Source organism: Phoca vitulina, unplaced genomic scaffold, assembly GCF_004348235.1.
Source record: "Phoca vitulina isolate PV1807 unplaced genomic scaffold, GSC_HSeal_1.0 scaffold41, whole genome shotgun sequence".
Lineage (NCBI taxonomy): Eukaryota > Metazoa > Chordata > Mammalia > Carnivora > Phocidae > Phoca > Phoca vitulina.
Genome location: NW_022589744.1, coordinates 16130436 through 16145929, shown reverse-complemented (window position 1 = coordinate 16145929; position 15494 = coordinate 16130436). Strand labels below are relative to the sequence as shown.

Here is a 15494-nt window from a genome sequence, read left to right as displayed (position 1 = left end):
TCTGAATGGAGGGCCAGTCCCCTGGCCTCCCTGAGGCCCAGCTGGCCAGCCACACCCCATGGGTGGGGGACACCCCAAGACAAGCTCTGGGCCTCATTTCGCCTTCCTGTCCCCTGGAAGCCAGCTCTGAAGGGAACTCAAGGTCAGCCTCAGTGGGCCGGGGGTGGGAATGAACCCAGATTCCGACAAGTAAAGGAGGGAATTAAGCCTGAGTGTGGAGCAGGAGAGGTCCCTGCTGCGGAGCCATGGTCCCTCGCAGCCACGCCTCGGCGCTCACGGCTGTGGGGACCGCCTGCTTGGCTGTGGGTCAGGGGAGAGCTGAATGCAGAGCCCCCGGCCTCTGGGTGTCCAGCCTGTGAGCAGCGCCTTCTCACCCCGGAACTGCATGTCCAGCTGCCCCCCCAATCTTGCCGCGCTGGCCTCGTCACTCATTCCTTCAACGGATGGATTCACTGCCCTGTGCCTAGTACTTTGAGGTGTTTTGAGGGGACCCCAAGAAAGGAGTGACCCGAGGAGCTGCCTCTCCGGTAAGGAAGAGTTTGTCCTCAGGAAAGCCCGGAAGCAAGGCAGGCGCGGAGTGCGACTCTCCCGGGCAGGAGGGCCACCTGGTGGGGTGGTCGGAGGAGGCTGTGAGGGCAAACCTGGAACTGGCTCCTGGAGGACACGGGGGGCCCCGGAGCTGTGTGGACAAAGGCGGGGAGTCCGCAGGGGCTTGGGGTGCGTCTGTGCAGGCTGTTCCGGGAGAGGCTAGTGGCCTGAGAGACCTGCGGCGGGTGGGGGGCGCCGCGAGTGTCTGGCGGCAGTCGGGGTCTGGGGACCGGCGGGGCCCTGCCCACCCTGCCCGCGCCCACTCGGAGGCCAGCTGCGCTTCTTGTTTATTCGGGGAGCCGTTCAGCGCGGGGGTGGAGGGAGGCGCTGGGGTGCCCGCGCTGGGGCGGGGAGGGCCAAGCGAGGTCCGGGCGCGGGGTCGGGGCTCAGGCGCTGCGACAGTCGGCCGCGCGCAGCGACAGGAAGACGTCCGCCTGGCACTGGAAGGTGGCGCGGCCGTCGGGGAGCCGCTCGCAGCTCCGCAGCTTCGGGGACACGTCTGTGACACACACGGCCTGGGGGCGGGAGGAGGCTGAAGGGCGGCCCCCCCGGCCCCCCGCGCGCCCCCCCTGCGCGCCCCCCGCCCGCCCCGCCGGCCGCACTCACGAGGCTCCGCAGGCGGGTGCGCGGCTCGACGACGGCGCCCGCCCGGCCCCGGGGGCCCGCGCTCGCGGGGGGCTCGGAGCGGCGCGCGTGCGGGGGCCTGCGGAAGCCGGACAGCAGCCCCGCCGCGCGGCCCACCGAGTAGGAGCCGGGCCCCGCCGCCGGCTTGTACCACGGCTTGTACCACGCGCGGCCGGGCGGCGCCCGCAGCAGGCACAGCGCCAGGGCGGCGGCCACCAGCGTCGCGGGCCGGGCCATGGGGACGCGGGCGGCGGGCGGGCGGCGGGCTCGGAGCCGCGGCGGCGGCCGCCTTATATCTGCGGAGCGGGGCGCGGGGGCGGGCGCACAGCGGCCGTCGGGCCCCCCCTCGCTGCAAGAAGCCGTGCCTCCCGCGCTGGGGGCCCGCGCCTGTGGGGGGATCCGACGCCCCTATCCTCCCCGCCCCTGCCGGCACCTTCCGGGAGGGGGGCCGAGGCCGCGCCCCCTGCCCAGGCTCCTGCCCGGATAGGGCCTCAGTGCGAGCAGGGGGCAAGTCGGGCAGCAACTGAGCCCCCAACTAGCCCGAGGGCGCCCCAGCCCTAACACTTACCCCCCCCCATAGGTCCTCGGTGCTCATGAGGCTGGGGGGAGACGACTGCCCAGGGGACACTTTCTCCTGCCCTAAAGGGGAATTGATCCCAGGGCCGGGGGGCTTCTTGAGGAGACATCAAAGTCTGGGTGGGCCTGGGGGCCACACTGTGGTTCACACCCACGGGGGAAGCTTCTAGTAGCAGGGTTACTGCAGGTGCGGTCCTTTAGGAGGAGGTGGACGGCAAGGCCAGGCCTGAGCTCTGGAAACCGAGCCAAAGGACAGCTGACAGGAACCCAGAGGCCCTCCCAGCCAGCTCTGCCCTCAGGCCGGCTGCCCTGCACACTTGTGTTCAACAGGAGATGAATCAGACCCAGTCCCTGACTCAAGCCACAGCCAAAGGGGAAAACAGGGCTGGCGGGAGCCGCTCACCAGGGGGGGAAATAAGGGAGCACTGGGGGGGGGCGGGAGGTGGGAGGGGGTGACGGGAAGCCAGGGTAGTGTTTGCAAAGGCAGGTGGTGTGAGCCTGTGCGTCCCGGGGGAGGGAGAGCGGGCTGAGGTTCTGGAGTCCTGAGAAGACCCTGCAGGGGCCCTGAGCTTCCTGGGAGGAGACAGATGGCTGGGTGTGGACAGGACCTGGTGGGCAACTGCATGGCCAGCTTGAGGCCAAGCAGGCCCTGCAAGGACCAGGCTGGAGCCCAAGATACGCAGTGCGGAGGAGTCCAAGTGGCAGGAAAGTAGGCACAGCCTACAGGAGGGACCGTGACCTTGAGCAAGTTGACGCCTCTGAGAATGAGGACATCCACCCCAAAGGGCAAGGCCGGAAAGCCTGCGAGGCTGCACTCAGGGTCTGATGCCCCAGGCACACAGTCGTGGGCCACAGGAGAAAACCCCCCAGGCAGGGGAGGTGGGGCGGGGGATGGGGGGGGAGGCCAGGGTGAGGTCCAGAAACTCCAGGATGCAGGGCTGCCATGCTGCCCCGAGGGGCCTTCTGCAGGGCCGCAGACCACTCGTCCTGGGCTGTGAACTCCTCCCTGGGACTCCTCGGATCCGAAGACATTGTAGACACAAAGGCTCAAGAATAGAGAGTAGCCGCCCAGACCCAGCAAGCCAGACCGAAGTTTGTTTGCAGGGCTGCTGGGAGCACCCAGGGGGGCTGAGCCCAGGCCCCAGGGGACCAAGTGCGGCTGCTAGAGGATGTGGGCCAGCAGGCTTGTTCAGGCACCCCTCCTTCCACTCACACTCCCTAAACACCCTGGACACACTGTGTCTTCCTTTGGATGTGCCCTCCCGGGACAGATCCCGGCCCGGGGCCCTGGCAGCTGGGTTTCTGGACACAGGGCATGTGACCTCCAGCTTGGGGAAGAGTGATGGTCCCCAGGGCTTCCTTCCCTCCGGGCACAACATCCAAACAGCAAGTAGGGAGCCCCACAGGTGACTGGCCAGGAGGCCAACACCTGAGTGCCGAGGACAAGCAGTGTCGGAGTGCTCGGCAGCTTGGCCACCCACGAGGCACAGGGCAGTGATCCCCAAGGGGTGTCCCTTGAGAATGGACTGGAAGGAAGCAGTGCCAAGTGACTCCCTGCAGCTCACAGGGACATGCAGCCTGCAGCGGTCTGGCCAGAAGTAGCCAAGACTCCCAGGGCTGGGGCCGTGGCCCCCAGAGGCCGCCCCCCAACCTGGAGCTGGGGACTAACAAAGGTGCCCAAAGGAGCCTCCCACGGGCTGTTCTTCTCTAAGTAGAGGACCTCAGACACCTGGGGACACAGATGGCCTTGACATGGCCTACACTGGGTCCGTCACAGCCCAGACGCTCAAGCTGGAACAAGGGAGAAGGGACTGAGATCACCAGCACCTGCTCAGGGACAGCCCTTCAGCAGAAGGGACCGCGGGCAGCAGCTGCTAGCCGTGCCGGGTCAGAGTCGCACAGACTAGTCTGCGAGGCGGTCCCCGGCTTCAGGGTGAGTGGCCTTCGTGCCCCTGTTGGCACCACCAGGCCTTTCAAGCCCCCAGAGCCAGTTACTCTGGCCCCAGGCTCTTCTGGCTGATCCTACGCTCCTCCTCCTCCGGGGGCTGTGACTCAGAGCTTTGGTGGCATCTCATCGAGATGTTTATTCATGAGTTTTCCTATCAACGCACAGCAAAGCGCATCGGGACCAAGAGAACAGGCGACCAGAGGCCTCCAGCAAGGTTCAGGTATAATGAGTTTTACTTATTGAATAAAGTGTCACCAGTTGAAGGAAAACAAACGCAGCTCCAGTCCTTGTGTCAACCCTGTCGCGGCCCAGAGGGGGGCCGTCCCAGGGGAGAGCACGGCCGGCCAGTCCACGGCTGGGGGGCCCGGGGGGGCCTCACTCCTTGAACTTCCACTCCTGGCGGCACATGGGACAATGCTGCTGCACCTGCTGTGCGTTCAGCCACTTGAGGATGCAGTGCATGTGGAAGCAGTGGGAGCACTGGCCCCACACCAGGGGGCAATCGTCACCCGGGACCTTGCCTGCGGGAGGGGGTGAGAGCATCACGCCGGTCACACAGGGCGGGGACAAGCCAACTGGGGGCCAAGGCCCAGGGCCTGAGGATGTCAGGCGCCTGCACCAGCCCACTGCAGCCCGGGGGCTTGTGTCCACAGCCTCCCACACCTTGTTTCAGAAAAGATGGAATGCAGGAGTGTGAGCGCACTGTGCGGACACGCACACACGCACGCACACAGGCACAGGCCTGCAGTGGTGGCCCTGACTCCGCCCTCCCCTGCGAGGGGGTGCTCGGCTGCAGGGGGGGCTCTAGACCCATCTAAAGACGCACCACAGCTCTGCCCCTTCCCCTGGGACACCAAGGTTCCAGCACCAATCTATCTAGGGCCACCCCGCTCCCCCCGCCACCATCTGAACAGGGAACTATTTCTTCTGATCAAGCGTAGGAGAGCTGGGGCCTTGGGACTGAGGTTCCTCTTCTAAGCAGCAGGGACCAGCACAGTGGAGGGAGTGGTGTTTGCGGCCCCACCTGTCAGCAGCCGGGAGTCCGCATGCTGCTACCTTCACCTCTTTTTCATTTCTGGCCTCAAAGGGCCCCACCTCCGGGGCCCAGGGCACATGCTGCTAGCACTCCACTCCACATGCATGGAAATGCTACCTCCATGGGTGGGTACGGGGGGACAGCCACACTGCCCGTAATCAGAAGAGGATAGGGGCGCCTGGGGGGCTCAGTCGTTAAGCGTCTGCCTTCAGCTCAGGTCATGATCCCAGGGTCCTGGGATTGAGTCCCACATGGGGCTCCCTGCTCGGCGGGAAGCCTGCTTCTCCCTCTCCCACTCCCCCTGCTTGTGTTCCCTCTCTCGCTGTGTCTCTCTCTGTCAAATAAATAAAATCTTTAAAAAAAAAAAAAAATAGAGGAGTCTCTGATTTCTTCTGATTTCAAGAAGCAAGAAATTCCCATCAAACAGCTGGTGCCAACAGAGCACAGTGACCTCCCTCAGGCCGTGTGCCAGGGTCCCCACAGGGACTGCAGTGCCGTGGCTTGCTGCCTCCACCCCTCCTGGGGGTGCCATCCCCCCCATCGCTGCCCGGGGGTCCTCTACACCTATAGAACGCTAACTGTCCCCCCAATGTCACTGATGCACAAACACCAGACGACAAGCCAGGGTCGGACAAATAGAGGACACCTCGTCCCGGCAGCAGCTCCATGTCAACACGAGGAGCTGGGGGCTCCTCGCAGGACAGACACTGCCTCTGGACCTCTGCAACCACCATCCTTCCTCCACACCAAACACAGGATGCTCAATCCTGCGAACAATACCACAGAAAACACAATGCTTCCACCTGGCACCTGTTCCTCACTGACCGAGGGGCTGGGAACCTTGTGGTGATCTCAGCCAACCTAGCCGCGCTCGGAAACCTCCACATCACCCCTCTGCTGGACAGAAGGCCCGGGCACGCAGTGCATCGGGGCACCTGCCACTTCCAGAGGGCAGCATCCCAGCCACTTGGCTCGTGCGGGCGCCAGGTCAGGAACACACGTGGGCTCTTCAGTACCCTTCCACGTCTATTGAAAGCACGCAGCTCCGCAACCCCGAGCAGTCGCTGCCCCGCAGGGGCGCCTGCAGCCCACCAAGTCAGAACAGCTACCACTACAGCTTTTTATTCACTCGTTTGGGGTGGGGTTCTTCAATCTTTTAAAAAATCCTTTTTAGGGATGCCTGGGTGGCTCAGTCGTTGGGCATCTGCCTTCGGCTCAGGTCATGATCCCAGGGTCCTGGGATCGAGCCCCGCATCGGGCTCCCTGCTCAGGGGGAAGCCTGCTTCTCCCTCTCCCACTCCCCCTGCTTGTGTTCCCTCTCTCGCTGTGTCTCTCTCTGCCAAATAAATAAATAAAATCTTTAAAAATAAAAAAATTAAAAATAAAAAATCCTTTTTATAACAAAACATCACTGTCTCTCTGAAACTTTGATCACAGAACAACTAGAAAATTATATACTTGGCTAATCCAGAATTACTGTACTCACTCTGCTTCCCCAGCCACCGGGGCGAGGCGGGGCGGGGCGGGGGGGGGCCTGAGACCCTGTGCCAGGAGAGCCCACTAGGTGTGACACCTGAGATTACATCCCCCTCACCCCCAGGACCTTCCTGAGCCCAGCAGAACTCAGCTTGGAATCAGAGTGCCCTGCAAAGAGAGGATACACTGGTGGGGGGCAGGGGATGCCCTGGTGGCCGCTAATGGGGAAGTACGCAGGCCACACGGTCCATCTGAGGCAAGAGCCGTTTCCAGTAATGTCACCAGCAAGCAGCCCGCCTGAGGCATATAATGAGCACAGGGGCAGTGACAGTGACTCACCCAAGCACTTGCTTGTGTCTTGATGGAAATCCTTCATCATGAAAACACCTCTCAAGACTTTTACTCCCAAAGCTCTCTGGGACTGGGAGCGGATTTATTACAGCCTCAGTCACTCTGGCTTTCTCACAAGAGCTCAATTTTAGCAAGAGAAACCCAGTGTCACCTCATCCGTGTAAAGAGCACCTAAGCTTATCAGACACTTGGCACATTACGACTTGCTCTCAAATTTGACCTTGGGTCTGAAGATCAGGCTCTAAACCCCCTACTCTGTGGCCAACCCCCTTCCACAAAACCTGGGCACACTGGCAGGTGCAGAGATGCCGGCCACAGGCCTCGCTGCAACGGCAGCAGCTGGGCGCCCAGGCTGTGCGCCCGTGCCATCCTGACCACACCACTCACTCTCCCACAGCCAATCTAGGCAGGACTTCTCTAGGTGCCCATCCAGGATCCCACAGCCTTTGCTGTGTCCCTAAGGAAGCATTTAAGAGTGATTTAAAGTAGATTCAATAAAACCAGATCTTGAGACTACGTAAAACTTAATCAACTAGAACCAGTCAGTGATCTGCTAAGATTACATCCACCCATTTGAGTAAATCAGGACGGATTAAGTCCTAGGAAATGAGATTTCCTTTCAGCCAAACCCAATGTAAAGATTAAGCCTAGAATACAGGGTGCCTGGGTGGCTCAGTTGTTAGGCGTCTACCTTCGGCTCAGGTCATGATCCCAGCGTCCTGGGATCGAGCCCCGCATCTGGCTCCCTGCTCCGCGGGAAGCCTGCTTCTCCCTCTCCCACTCCCCCTGCTTGTGTTCCCTCTCTCACTCTCTCTAATAAATAAAATCTTTAAAAAAAAAAAGTAAAGCCCTATTATTATCCTGGGCACTCACCTGACCCCAGAAAAGAGGCCTCGTCATTCACAGGACAGAGTGGCCCCTCAGTATTCCCCATGTCCCGTTTTCCTCTTGGGACCGCCCTTGTCCCCCCAAGGGTCAACTTGCTTCTGTTCAAATTCACTTCGGTTTGGCTAAAAACAAAATTCACTGGTGCAAAAATGTGTTTTTGACTTAAAAATATACTCTAAGTGTTTCTACTTCACAGAACATAATGGGAACAAAGATGAATCAAAAACCACCACAAAGAAATCTGATAAAACCTGGTCAGACACGTTGAAAAAGTTGCAAGCGGGGTGGAAGGCCTTGTTCTATGTTAATATTGAACAGCCAGGGCGGAGCAAAGCAAGCAATCGTGGATCCTGCTCACACCACACAGTGAAGAGACATCTATGGACAACAGGAAAAATCTAAGCAAGGACTAGGAATGGGGGTGACCCTAGGGACTCATCGTCACGTCACATCTGATGTGACAGCACTCCCCGTAAAAAGTCGGGAGTTACATTTAGAGACTCGGCTGAAATGGAACCAGGCGTCCTAGTTAGCAGTTACCAAACCATGAAGCAAAGATGGAAAGGTCCCTTAGCCGCTGTGATCCTGTGTGCCGGGTGGGGGGAGGGGTAGCCCTACAATATTCTGGGTTTTGTTCGATTGAGAATCTTCAAACACAGAGTTCTAACATACCTTTATGGCCCGCGGACTTTGACCACAATAAAAGGCAACATCACTTTTTCTTAGAAAACTTTTGATGAGCTCTTTATACGAACATGGGCCCAAACCACCTGGTTTTCTCCTATCAACTTTTCTTGAGGAAAGGGACACCAAAACCCAAGCTCTTTGTGCAGGTATTTCTGGGGAGATGACACAGCCAGGCAAGCAGGCAACGCTCAACGGGGAGGGAACACCGGGGACACTCACAGTCCGGGCAGCATCCATTAAAGGCCATCCGGCAGATGCCACAGTTCTCGTCGTTGGCCACCCAGAGCCAAGTGGCCACACCATTCCAGCACTTAATCTTCACCTTCATGGCCGCGGAGCCTACAGGCGGAGGGAAAGAGGTCAGGGAGCTACACTTAGTCTGCGCAGCTACAGCATCTGGGCACCAAAGGGGCGCGGCTCTGAGCCCGAGGTTCAGCACGGGCTGGGACTGCTGCCAGAGCTCTGAGAAATCCGGACGGACAAGCACAAATGCGTCAGCACGGACGGCCGGGGCAGGGCCCGGGTGCCCCTGGGGGGACAGAGTGCCCCAAGACGGAGGCTCCCTACACATTCAGGGTATCTACAAAGACTGCACGGTCTGCCCTGCGTCCAGGAAACGGAGCATGGGCTTTCACCAATAATTGCAAAAACGTACCGTACGGTGCTTTTCAAAGGGTTATGACTAACTTAGGGTTCACAGGGAGACCCCAACCCAGCTGACTACGAGTGCACACCACGGAACAACCACCCAGCCCGCTCAGCCTGCGGTCCTGGTCAGCGAAGATCTGGTCGGCGAATGCCGCCGCCACCACCACCGGACAAGAGTGCGGAGGAGGGGGATGCGGGGCGGGACCAGGGCGCGGGGAGAGGGTCAAGTGCCGGGAAGGGGTGGGGTGCGAGGAAGGCGCGAGACCGCGGGGAGAAGGGGGGGCGGGGCGCGAGTTCGGAGAGAGGGTGCGGGGGGAGGCGCGAGAACGCGTGGGAGGGGTGGGGTGCGGGGAAAGGGTGGGGTGGGGGCGCGGGGGAGGGGTGAGGTGCAGGACGGCGCAGGGGCGCGGGGAAAGAGGGTGAGGGAGAAGGCGCGGGAGCGCGAGGAGAGGGTGGGGCGCGGGACGGGGCGCAGGCTCCGGCTTGGGGAGAGGGTGGGGCGCGGGGGAGAAGTGCGGGCTCAAGGCACGGGGCGAGCCAGGGCGGGGGAGGGGCGGCGCGCCCGTCCCGCCCCAACGGCCGCGCTCCGCCCCGCGCTCTCGCACCTCCGCCGGCCTAACCTCGCGCTGCCCCGCCCGCCTTCCGTTGGCAGCGCCCGCGCGGGAAGGTATAAAAACGACCGGCCACTGCCCGGCACCTTAACAGCAGCGCTCGCCTACCTCTCTCCCTAGCGCGCACGCGCCGCCCTGCCCTCACCGCCCACTCGCAGCCAATCCCCGGCCTCTCCAAGGACTCGGCACCGGAAGACAGCGCGCGGCTCCGGAAGTGACGCGCCGGCGTGCTGACGCGCGGGCTCGAGCCGAGGCCGATTCCGCGCCCGCCATGGCCGACAAAATGGACATGTCTCTGGACGACATCATTAAGCTGAACCGGAGCCAGCGAGGCGGCCGCGGCGGAGGCCGGGGCCGCGGCAGGGCCGGCTCCCAGGGCGGCCGTGGCGGCGGAGCGCAGGCCGCCGCGCGAGTGAACCGAGGCGGCGGGCCCATTCGGAACCGGCCGGCCATCACCCGCGGCGCGGCGGGCGGCGGCGGCAGGAACCGGCCGGCGCCCTACAGCAGGGTGAGCGCGGAGGCGGCGGGCCGCGGTGGGCGGCGGGCCGGAGGGGCGGCGCGCGGCGGGTAGGACGGCGGGCTGCGCCGGGCCGGTGGGCGCGGGCGCCTGCCGGGCAGCCAGGTCGCGCGCGGGCCGGGCCCGGGAGGCGGAGACCCTCCCGGCCTTTGTCTCGGCTGGGCGCCGGGCCTCGTGGCGGCGGCGGCCGAGGGGACGTTGGGCGCGGCCGCGCGGGCGGCGGGAAGTTGGTTGGAGGGAACGGACGAGCTGCGGGACCGTGGGGTCCCGCTGGGTCGGCTGCGGCCTGACGCGGCGTGGGCGGGAACGGGAGAGCTACCGGTCTCTGCGTTTCCCTCCCGGCCCGGCGGGGAGAGGGTGGCCTGCCTGTGAGGGCGAGGGAGAGTCTCGAAGAGACACTCACGGGTCTGTGTCTGTTCTTGTGTTTTCTTTCTTCTCCAGCCGAAACAACTTCCTGACAAGTGGCAGCATGACCTTTTCGACAGCGGCTTTGGGGGTGGCGCAGGCGTGGAGACTGGGGGGAAACTGCTGGTGTCAAATCTGGATTTTGGAGTGTCCGACGCTGATATTCAGGTAAGGGACGGGAGTTTCCCGGTGAGCACTTTACCCTCGCCGAATTGGTCCTGTTCGGGATGTGGTCTTGAATCCCCTGCCACCTTAGGACAGTGAGCCCTCCCGGGCACCCAAGGGCCACCCCTGTCCCCTCTAAGGGGTGCAGGAATGGAAGCAGAGGTCACACTACAGTTGAAAGTCCGACAAGTAGGTCAGTGTGTGGGCAGACAGGCCCCCGGCTTAGCGTGAGGAGCTGCTGCTCTTCCTAAGACGTGTCCTGTAGATGAAAATCCTCTGCCGGAGCTTTCACTTCCTAGCGCGAAAGATTGGCCTAATGTGAGCGTGTCCTGTGTTATCGACTCACCTAGGATGTTCGGTTTTTGTTTACTTTGTACTTGTTTTAATGATTTGTTGGGAAGAAAAAGATCTTTTTCTGTGGAAATTTATAGGCAAAGCACAGAAGTAGGATGGTGCTGGGCATCTTTCCTGCTCCGTTGGCCTTGAGCCCCAAGCTCCGTGTCTTACGGAGCTTGTGCCTTGTTTTTCTCGTGGTCTTTTTAGTGGCATGATTCTCAAACTCAACTTTGGTTGAAGTTTCTTTTTTTGTTGTTTTGTTTGGGGTTTTTTTGTTTTCTGTTTTTTTTGGGGGGGTTGTTTCTGTATTTCGGGGTTTTTTTTGTTTTTGTTGTTTTGGTTTTTTGTTTGAATTCCAAAGGCATATAAACCTGTTTTCTGATTAAGTAAAGACATCTTGGGGATCAGTCCCAGAGATGGCTGGGTCAGGGTGCTGGGCCTTCCTGGGTTCAATTTCCCGGAGCCCAGCTGTTTGTTTGACTACCGTGGGAGGACAGAGCAAGGCCGGTGAGCACTCACGGTGTCTCAACACTTTTTTTAAGGTGGTTTCTGGCATCCACTGGAAACCGCTTTTGGTGAACTCCTCTTCCCGCTGTGTGCCTGCGGCCGGAGTAGCCCCACACCCCGGGTTCCCTCTCCAACTCCCAGCCTGCCTGAGGTCAGGGCGGTTTCCATGGCAGCGCTTGACTTCAGCCTTTGCGGCAGGCTTGAGTAGGAGGAGAGGGAAAGGTGAGCCAGAACCTGCCCTGGGGGAGGGGCTGGGTCAGGGCTCCCAAACCGCCGGGCCCTGGGAGCTGCTCCGCATGTCGGATAGCATCCCTTGCTCTGCGATCTTGGCCTTTGCTGTTTCTTGGTACAGTCCTTGGGTGTGTTGTCAATTTTCCGCTGTTGGAGAAGATAGCGACTTACTCTTGTTCCCTCCACTGGTGGGCTCTGTGGTCCTTTACCTGCATCCTGGGACAGATGTAAGGTCCCCGCACTGGCAGGAGCCCTCAGGCCCAGCTGCTCCAGGAAGTTGCTGTCCCATACGCCCCTCCCTTCCCCTGGTTTCCACTACCACTGCCCTGCCCCCATACGTGTCTGCCTCCCAGGGAAATGACCCCAGAGCAGCTCACACTGCCAGGGAACTGCCCTGGGCCACCAGAGGGGAAGCCCCTTCGCTAACAGCTGCTCTTCCCGGCCTCCAGGAGCTCTTCGCTGAATTTGGGACTCTGAAGAAGGCGGCTGTGCACTATGACCGCTCCGGGCGCAGTTTAGGAACAGCTGACGTGCACTTTGAACGGAAGGCAGATGCCCTGAAAGCTATGAAACAGTACAACGGCGTCCCCCTGGATGGTGCGTCTGAGGTTGGACCCAGGATGATGGCGGGGCTGCGGCTCGTTTGTGGAGTCTGGGGCTGGCAGCCATCCGTGCAGGAGTATGGCTTATCCTGTGGCTGAGGACACTTTGCATTCGCCCCTTTGTCTCTCTCTTCCATTCTGCCACCTCTCATGCTGCCCCACACATCTGGACCAACCTCTTGTGAACCCCCATCCAGCAAGCTACATCCCTCCCCTCCTTCAGCTCCTTCCGGAAGACTCACTTCTGTGAAGCCTTCTCAGAACCGCCATAGTACACCTCTGAGTGCGGGGCTGTAGTCGTAAAGACAAAGGTACCGGTTCTTCTTCCGTCAGGCCACCCACACCTTTCCACCCATGAGCACCCCGGACACCTGGCCAGACACCCACCTAGCCCGGACCGAGAAGGAGTGAGGAGGTTTTCGGTGGGGTTGTCACCGGCAGCATCTCGTTCTCCCACCGGTATCGCTCGGCCGCTCCCCTTGTTGGGAGCCTTGCAGATACACAGAGCCCCTCTCCGGTGCTTGCATGGAGACCGGGGTGCGGCACCCCATGGTGCGCGTCAGGGCCCTCTGACCGGGGCGCCTCTTGTTTTCTCTGCCGCAGGCCGCCCCATGAACATTCAGCTCGTCACGTCACAGATTGACACGCAGCGGAGACCCGCGCAGAGGTGAGCTCCGGGGCTGGGGGCGCTGCGTGGGCCTGGGGCACTCATCCTGCAGGCCCTTCCACGGCACGTGAGTGGGTTCCCTCTTCCCTGCTAGTGTAAACAGAGGCGGGATGACTAGAAGCCGTGGCTCCGGGGCTTTCGGCGGCGGCGGCACCCGGAGAGGCACTCGTGGAGGAAGCCGGGGCCGAGGCAGAGGCACCGGCCGGAGTTCAAAGCAGCAGCTTTCTGCAGAGGAGTTGGATGCGCAGCTGGACGCTTACAACGCGAGAGTAAGTTCCAGGCGAGGGGCACCGCGGGGTGGACCAGGACTGACCGGAAGCGGGGGCCTCCTGTTGAGTGAGTGGTTTTTGTGTGCATTTCAGATGGACACCAGTTAAAGAGAGCAGCAGATCCTCAAGTGGAGCAGGACCCAGATGTCTCCTCCGAGCTCCCTGGTGGGAGGGGGCCGTGGACTGGGGCTGTGCAGCCAATGATGGATTTGTTTCTTTTGTGTTTTAAAATAGGATTTAAAAACTCATGTAAAGGTTTTTTTTTTTCTTTCCTCTTTTTTTTTTTTTTTTTTTTAAATTCTGAAGCAGCCCTGTTTTGTACCGAGTTATTTTTGGGATAAATGTTACCGGTTGCCGTTGTGGGGAAGGTGGTGTTTTCACCTTTGCCATAATAAAACAGAGACGTGTGTGGAACTGGAGCCATGTGACTCGTCCCCTGTTGCAGTCCTTGCTTGGGCCTGACGGGAGCGTGGGGAGCAGTCCCGCCTGTCTCTGCTCCACCCGTCCCGCCCCCGTTACCTGCAGTGTGGAGCGAGGGGTGGCATGGGGCACCGCATGTTGTTGCCGGGTTTCGGACGGCCGGGTTGGGCTGTCCCTCTCCTCCTGGTGCTCTGCTGCTCAGACATAGGGATTAGCAGCTCTGACTTTGTAACATAACCCCCTCCTGTTCTCCTCTGTCTCTCACATCAAAGCAGGCACCAGCCAGCAAGTGTGCCCTCAGTCGTGTCCCGGTGGAATGCTAGGGGCAGCTGTGGCAGTCCAGTGACGCGCACAGACCTGGAGGGGCTGGTAGACAGCTGCCCCATCTGGACTCGCTCTGGGACAGAAGAGAGCAGGCCAGAGATGTGCTCTGGGCACTCGCCCTGCCGTGCTGCTCAGAAGAGGCCAAGCTCCCCGCGGGAGGCTGGGCAGGGAGGCCCGCTGACGTCCTCAGGGTTTCCCTCCCCCTCCGGAGGTGCTGCCAGTTGTGCCCAAAAGCCAGTGAGACCTCAGGGCCCTGGATCTGTGGCCCCCGGGCCCGGTCTAGGGTGCAGCAGCGGGTGGCAGGTGGTGGCGGCCGTGGACAGAGAGACCTGGGAAGGCGGTGGGCTGTGGCGCACAGAGCCTCGTGGCGGGACGGCGGGGACGCACCCTGCGGCTCGGCGGCGGTGCCTTTAACTGCCGGTCCTCTGCTGTCACTGCGGAGCTGGCGGCTGCCGCTTGAACGGCCTGCTTCACACTAGGCGCTGGACGGAAAGGTGACTGGCACGACCTGGCTCAGCCCTGGAGGAGCCCAGTGTCACGGGAAGGGATCGGAATGTGCCCGGCCTTGGCTGCTGTGGCCGCGAGGGAGGGACGGGCTCGAGGTCAGGTGATCGGGCACAGTGGGGCGGTGTCCCTGGGAGGTGGTGGTGTCCGGCTGAGCAGCCACGCACCGGGTGGGGAGACCGCCCTTGGAGAGGTGGGGGGCTGCCTGAAGAGAACACCTGCTGGAGGGGGACGGTGGGCCCAGGCCAGAGGCCACAGGCGCTCAGACTGACGGCCACCGGGATGGGGGCACGTGGGGTGGCGGCTCAGAGGCGCTGGAGCTGTGGCTGAGGGTGCCATGCGCGGGGAGAAAGGCCCAAGAGGAAAGCAGGGGAAGGGGCGACGCTCAGTGTGGGATCTAGGAGGCAGGCAGAGACCAGACGCGGATAGGCGTCCCACGAGTGCTCGGAGCTGGACGTCGCCAATTTAGCAGCTGTAGACACGTGGACACTAGCAAAGCAGCGGCAGGTGGTGTGGCCCAGGGAGGTTTGGAGGTGACAGGAGAAACTGGAGGGGGTGACATCACAGGAGCTGGGGAGACCACGGGCGGGGGGAAATGACCCTGAGGCTTCGTGAGTCCAGTGGGGTGGATGGAGCCATGCAGACTCCTTATGAGCCGGGAGCGGCCTCGATCGCTTTGAACCTTAACTCCTTATTTGTGAAACAAGAAACCTTTTATTTCAGGAGTTGGAGGACCCTGTAACTCTGTCTATGCTGGGATGCTCCTGAGAGGGAAAAGGGGGGCTGTTGTGTATGCAGAGACGGCATCCATGATCCAAGGCAAACTGGGCATCTGGCCACCGAAAGGACAGTGTTAGGTGTCCCTGCAAAGGCCAGCACTCTTTGTCCCCCAAAGTATCGTTAAATGAGTGAAAGATGAGATAATATTTGGTGGTTTTACATGTTTTTCTCCTGCACGTTTTCTGCTCAGACGCTGAACTGCAATTGTCCAGCGCCCCTCACAGCCACCCAGATGGACTGAGCTGCCTCCTTAGCCTGGACTTGGGACGCTGTCCGGCCCTCTTCCTGGCTGGCGGTACGCGTGGAAGCTCAGTGGTGGGTCCAGAAGTGGGTA

The 15494-nt window shown here is 61.2% G+C and overlaps 3 protein-coding genes across 6 annotated transcripts; 1 reads left to right on the top strand and 2 right to left on the bottom strand.

The window, feature by feature from the left end:
• Positions 1–974: 974 nt before the first annotated feature.
• On the bottom strand, positions 975–1449 carry NPB (neuropeptide B). Its single transcript, XM_032429623.1, has 2 exons — positions 1195–1449; positions 975–1103 (listed from the first exon to the last, which is right to left on the bottom strand). The coding sequence occupies exons 1-2, from the start codon at positions 1447–1449 to the stop codon at positions 975–977; spliced, it is 384 nt and encodes a 127-aa protein (XP_032285514.1).
• Positions 1450–3939: 2490 nt separating this feature from the next.
• Positions 3940–9614, bottom strand: ANAPC11 (anaphase promoting complex subunit 11). 4 transcript variants are annotated; one of them, XM_032429583.1, is made up of 3 exons: positions 9542–9614; positions 8394–8513; positions 3940–4257 (listed from the first exon to the last, which is right to left on the bottom strand). In XM_032429583.1, the coding sequence occupies exons 2-3, from the start codon at positions 8500–8502 to the stop codon at positions 4112–4114; spliced, it is 255 nt and encodes an 84-aa protein (XP_032285474.1). In that variant the 5' UTR covers positions 8503–8513; positions 9542–9614; the 3' UTR covers positions 3940–4111. The 4 variants fall into 4 exon arrangements, with proteins under 4 accessions (XP_032285474.1, XP_032285473.1, XP_032285475.1 ...); XM_032429582.1 differs by lacking the exon at positions 9542–9614 and adding an exon at positions 9443–9532; XM_032429584.1 differs by lacking the exon at positions 9542–9614 and adding an exon at positions 8830–8971.
• A 67-nt stretch (positions 9615–9681) lies between these two features.
• Positions 9682–13551, top strand: ALYREF (Aly/REF export factor). Its single transcript, XM_032429617.1, has 6 exons — positions 9682–9941; positions 10392–10523; positions 12044–12191; positions 12800–12863; positions 12958–13132; positions 13226–13551. Exons 1-6 carry the CDS (start codon positions 9705–9707, stop codon positions 13238–13240), a joined length of 771 nt encoding a protein of 256 aa, XP_032285508.1. The 5' UTR covers positions 9682–9704; the 3' UTR covers positions 13241–13551.
• The last annotated feature ends 1943 nt before the right edge of the window (positions 13552–15494 follow it).

Coding starts and splice junctions, on each gene's coding strand:
- ANAPC11 (XM_032429583.1), bottom strand. CDS start 8,502: ATGAAGGTGAAGATTAAGTGCTGGAATGGTGTGGCCACTTGGCTCTGG. Junction 4,258..8,393: donor TAATGGATGCTGCCCGGACT/GTGAGTGTCCCC, acceptor CCCCTCCCGCAG/GCAAGGTCCCGGGTGACGAT.
- ALYREF (XM_032429617.1), top strand. CDS start 9,705: ATGGCCGACAAAATGGACATGTCTCTGGACGACATCATTAAGCTGAAC. Junction 12,192..12,799: donor CAACGGCGTCCCCCTGGATG/GTGCGTCTGAGG, acceptor TCTCTGCCGCAG/GCCGCCCCATGAACATTCAG. Junction 12,864..12,957: donor CAGCGGAGACCCGCGCAGAG/GTGAGCTCCGGG, acceptor CTTCCCTGCTAG/TGTAAACAGAGGCGGGATGA.
- NPB (XM_032429623.1), bottom strand. CDS start 1,449: ATGGCCCGGCCCGCGACGCTGGTGGCCGCCGCCCTGGCGCTGTGCCTG. Junction 1,104..1,194: donor GCACCCGCCTGCGGAGCCTC/GTGAGTGCGGCC, acceptor TCCCGCCCCCAG/GCCGTGTGTGTCACAGACGT.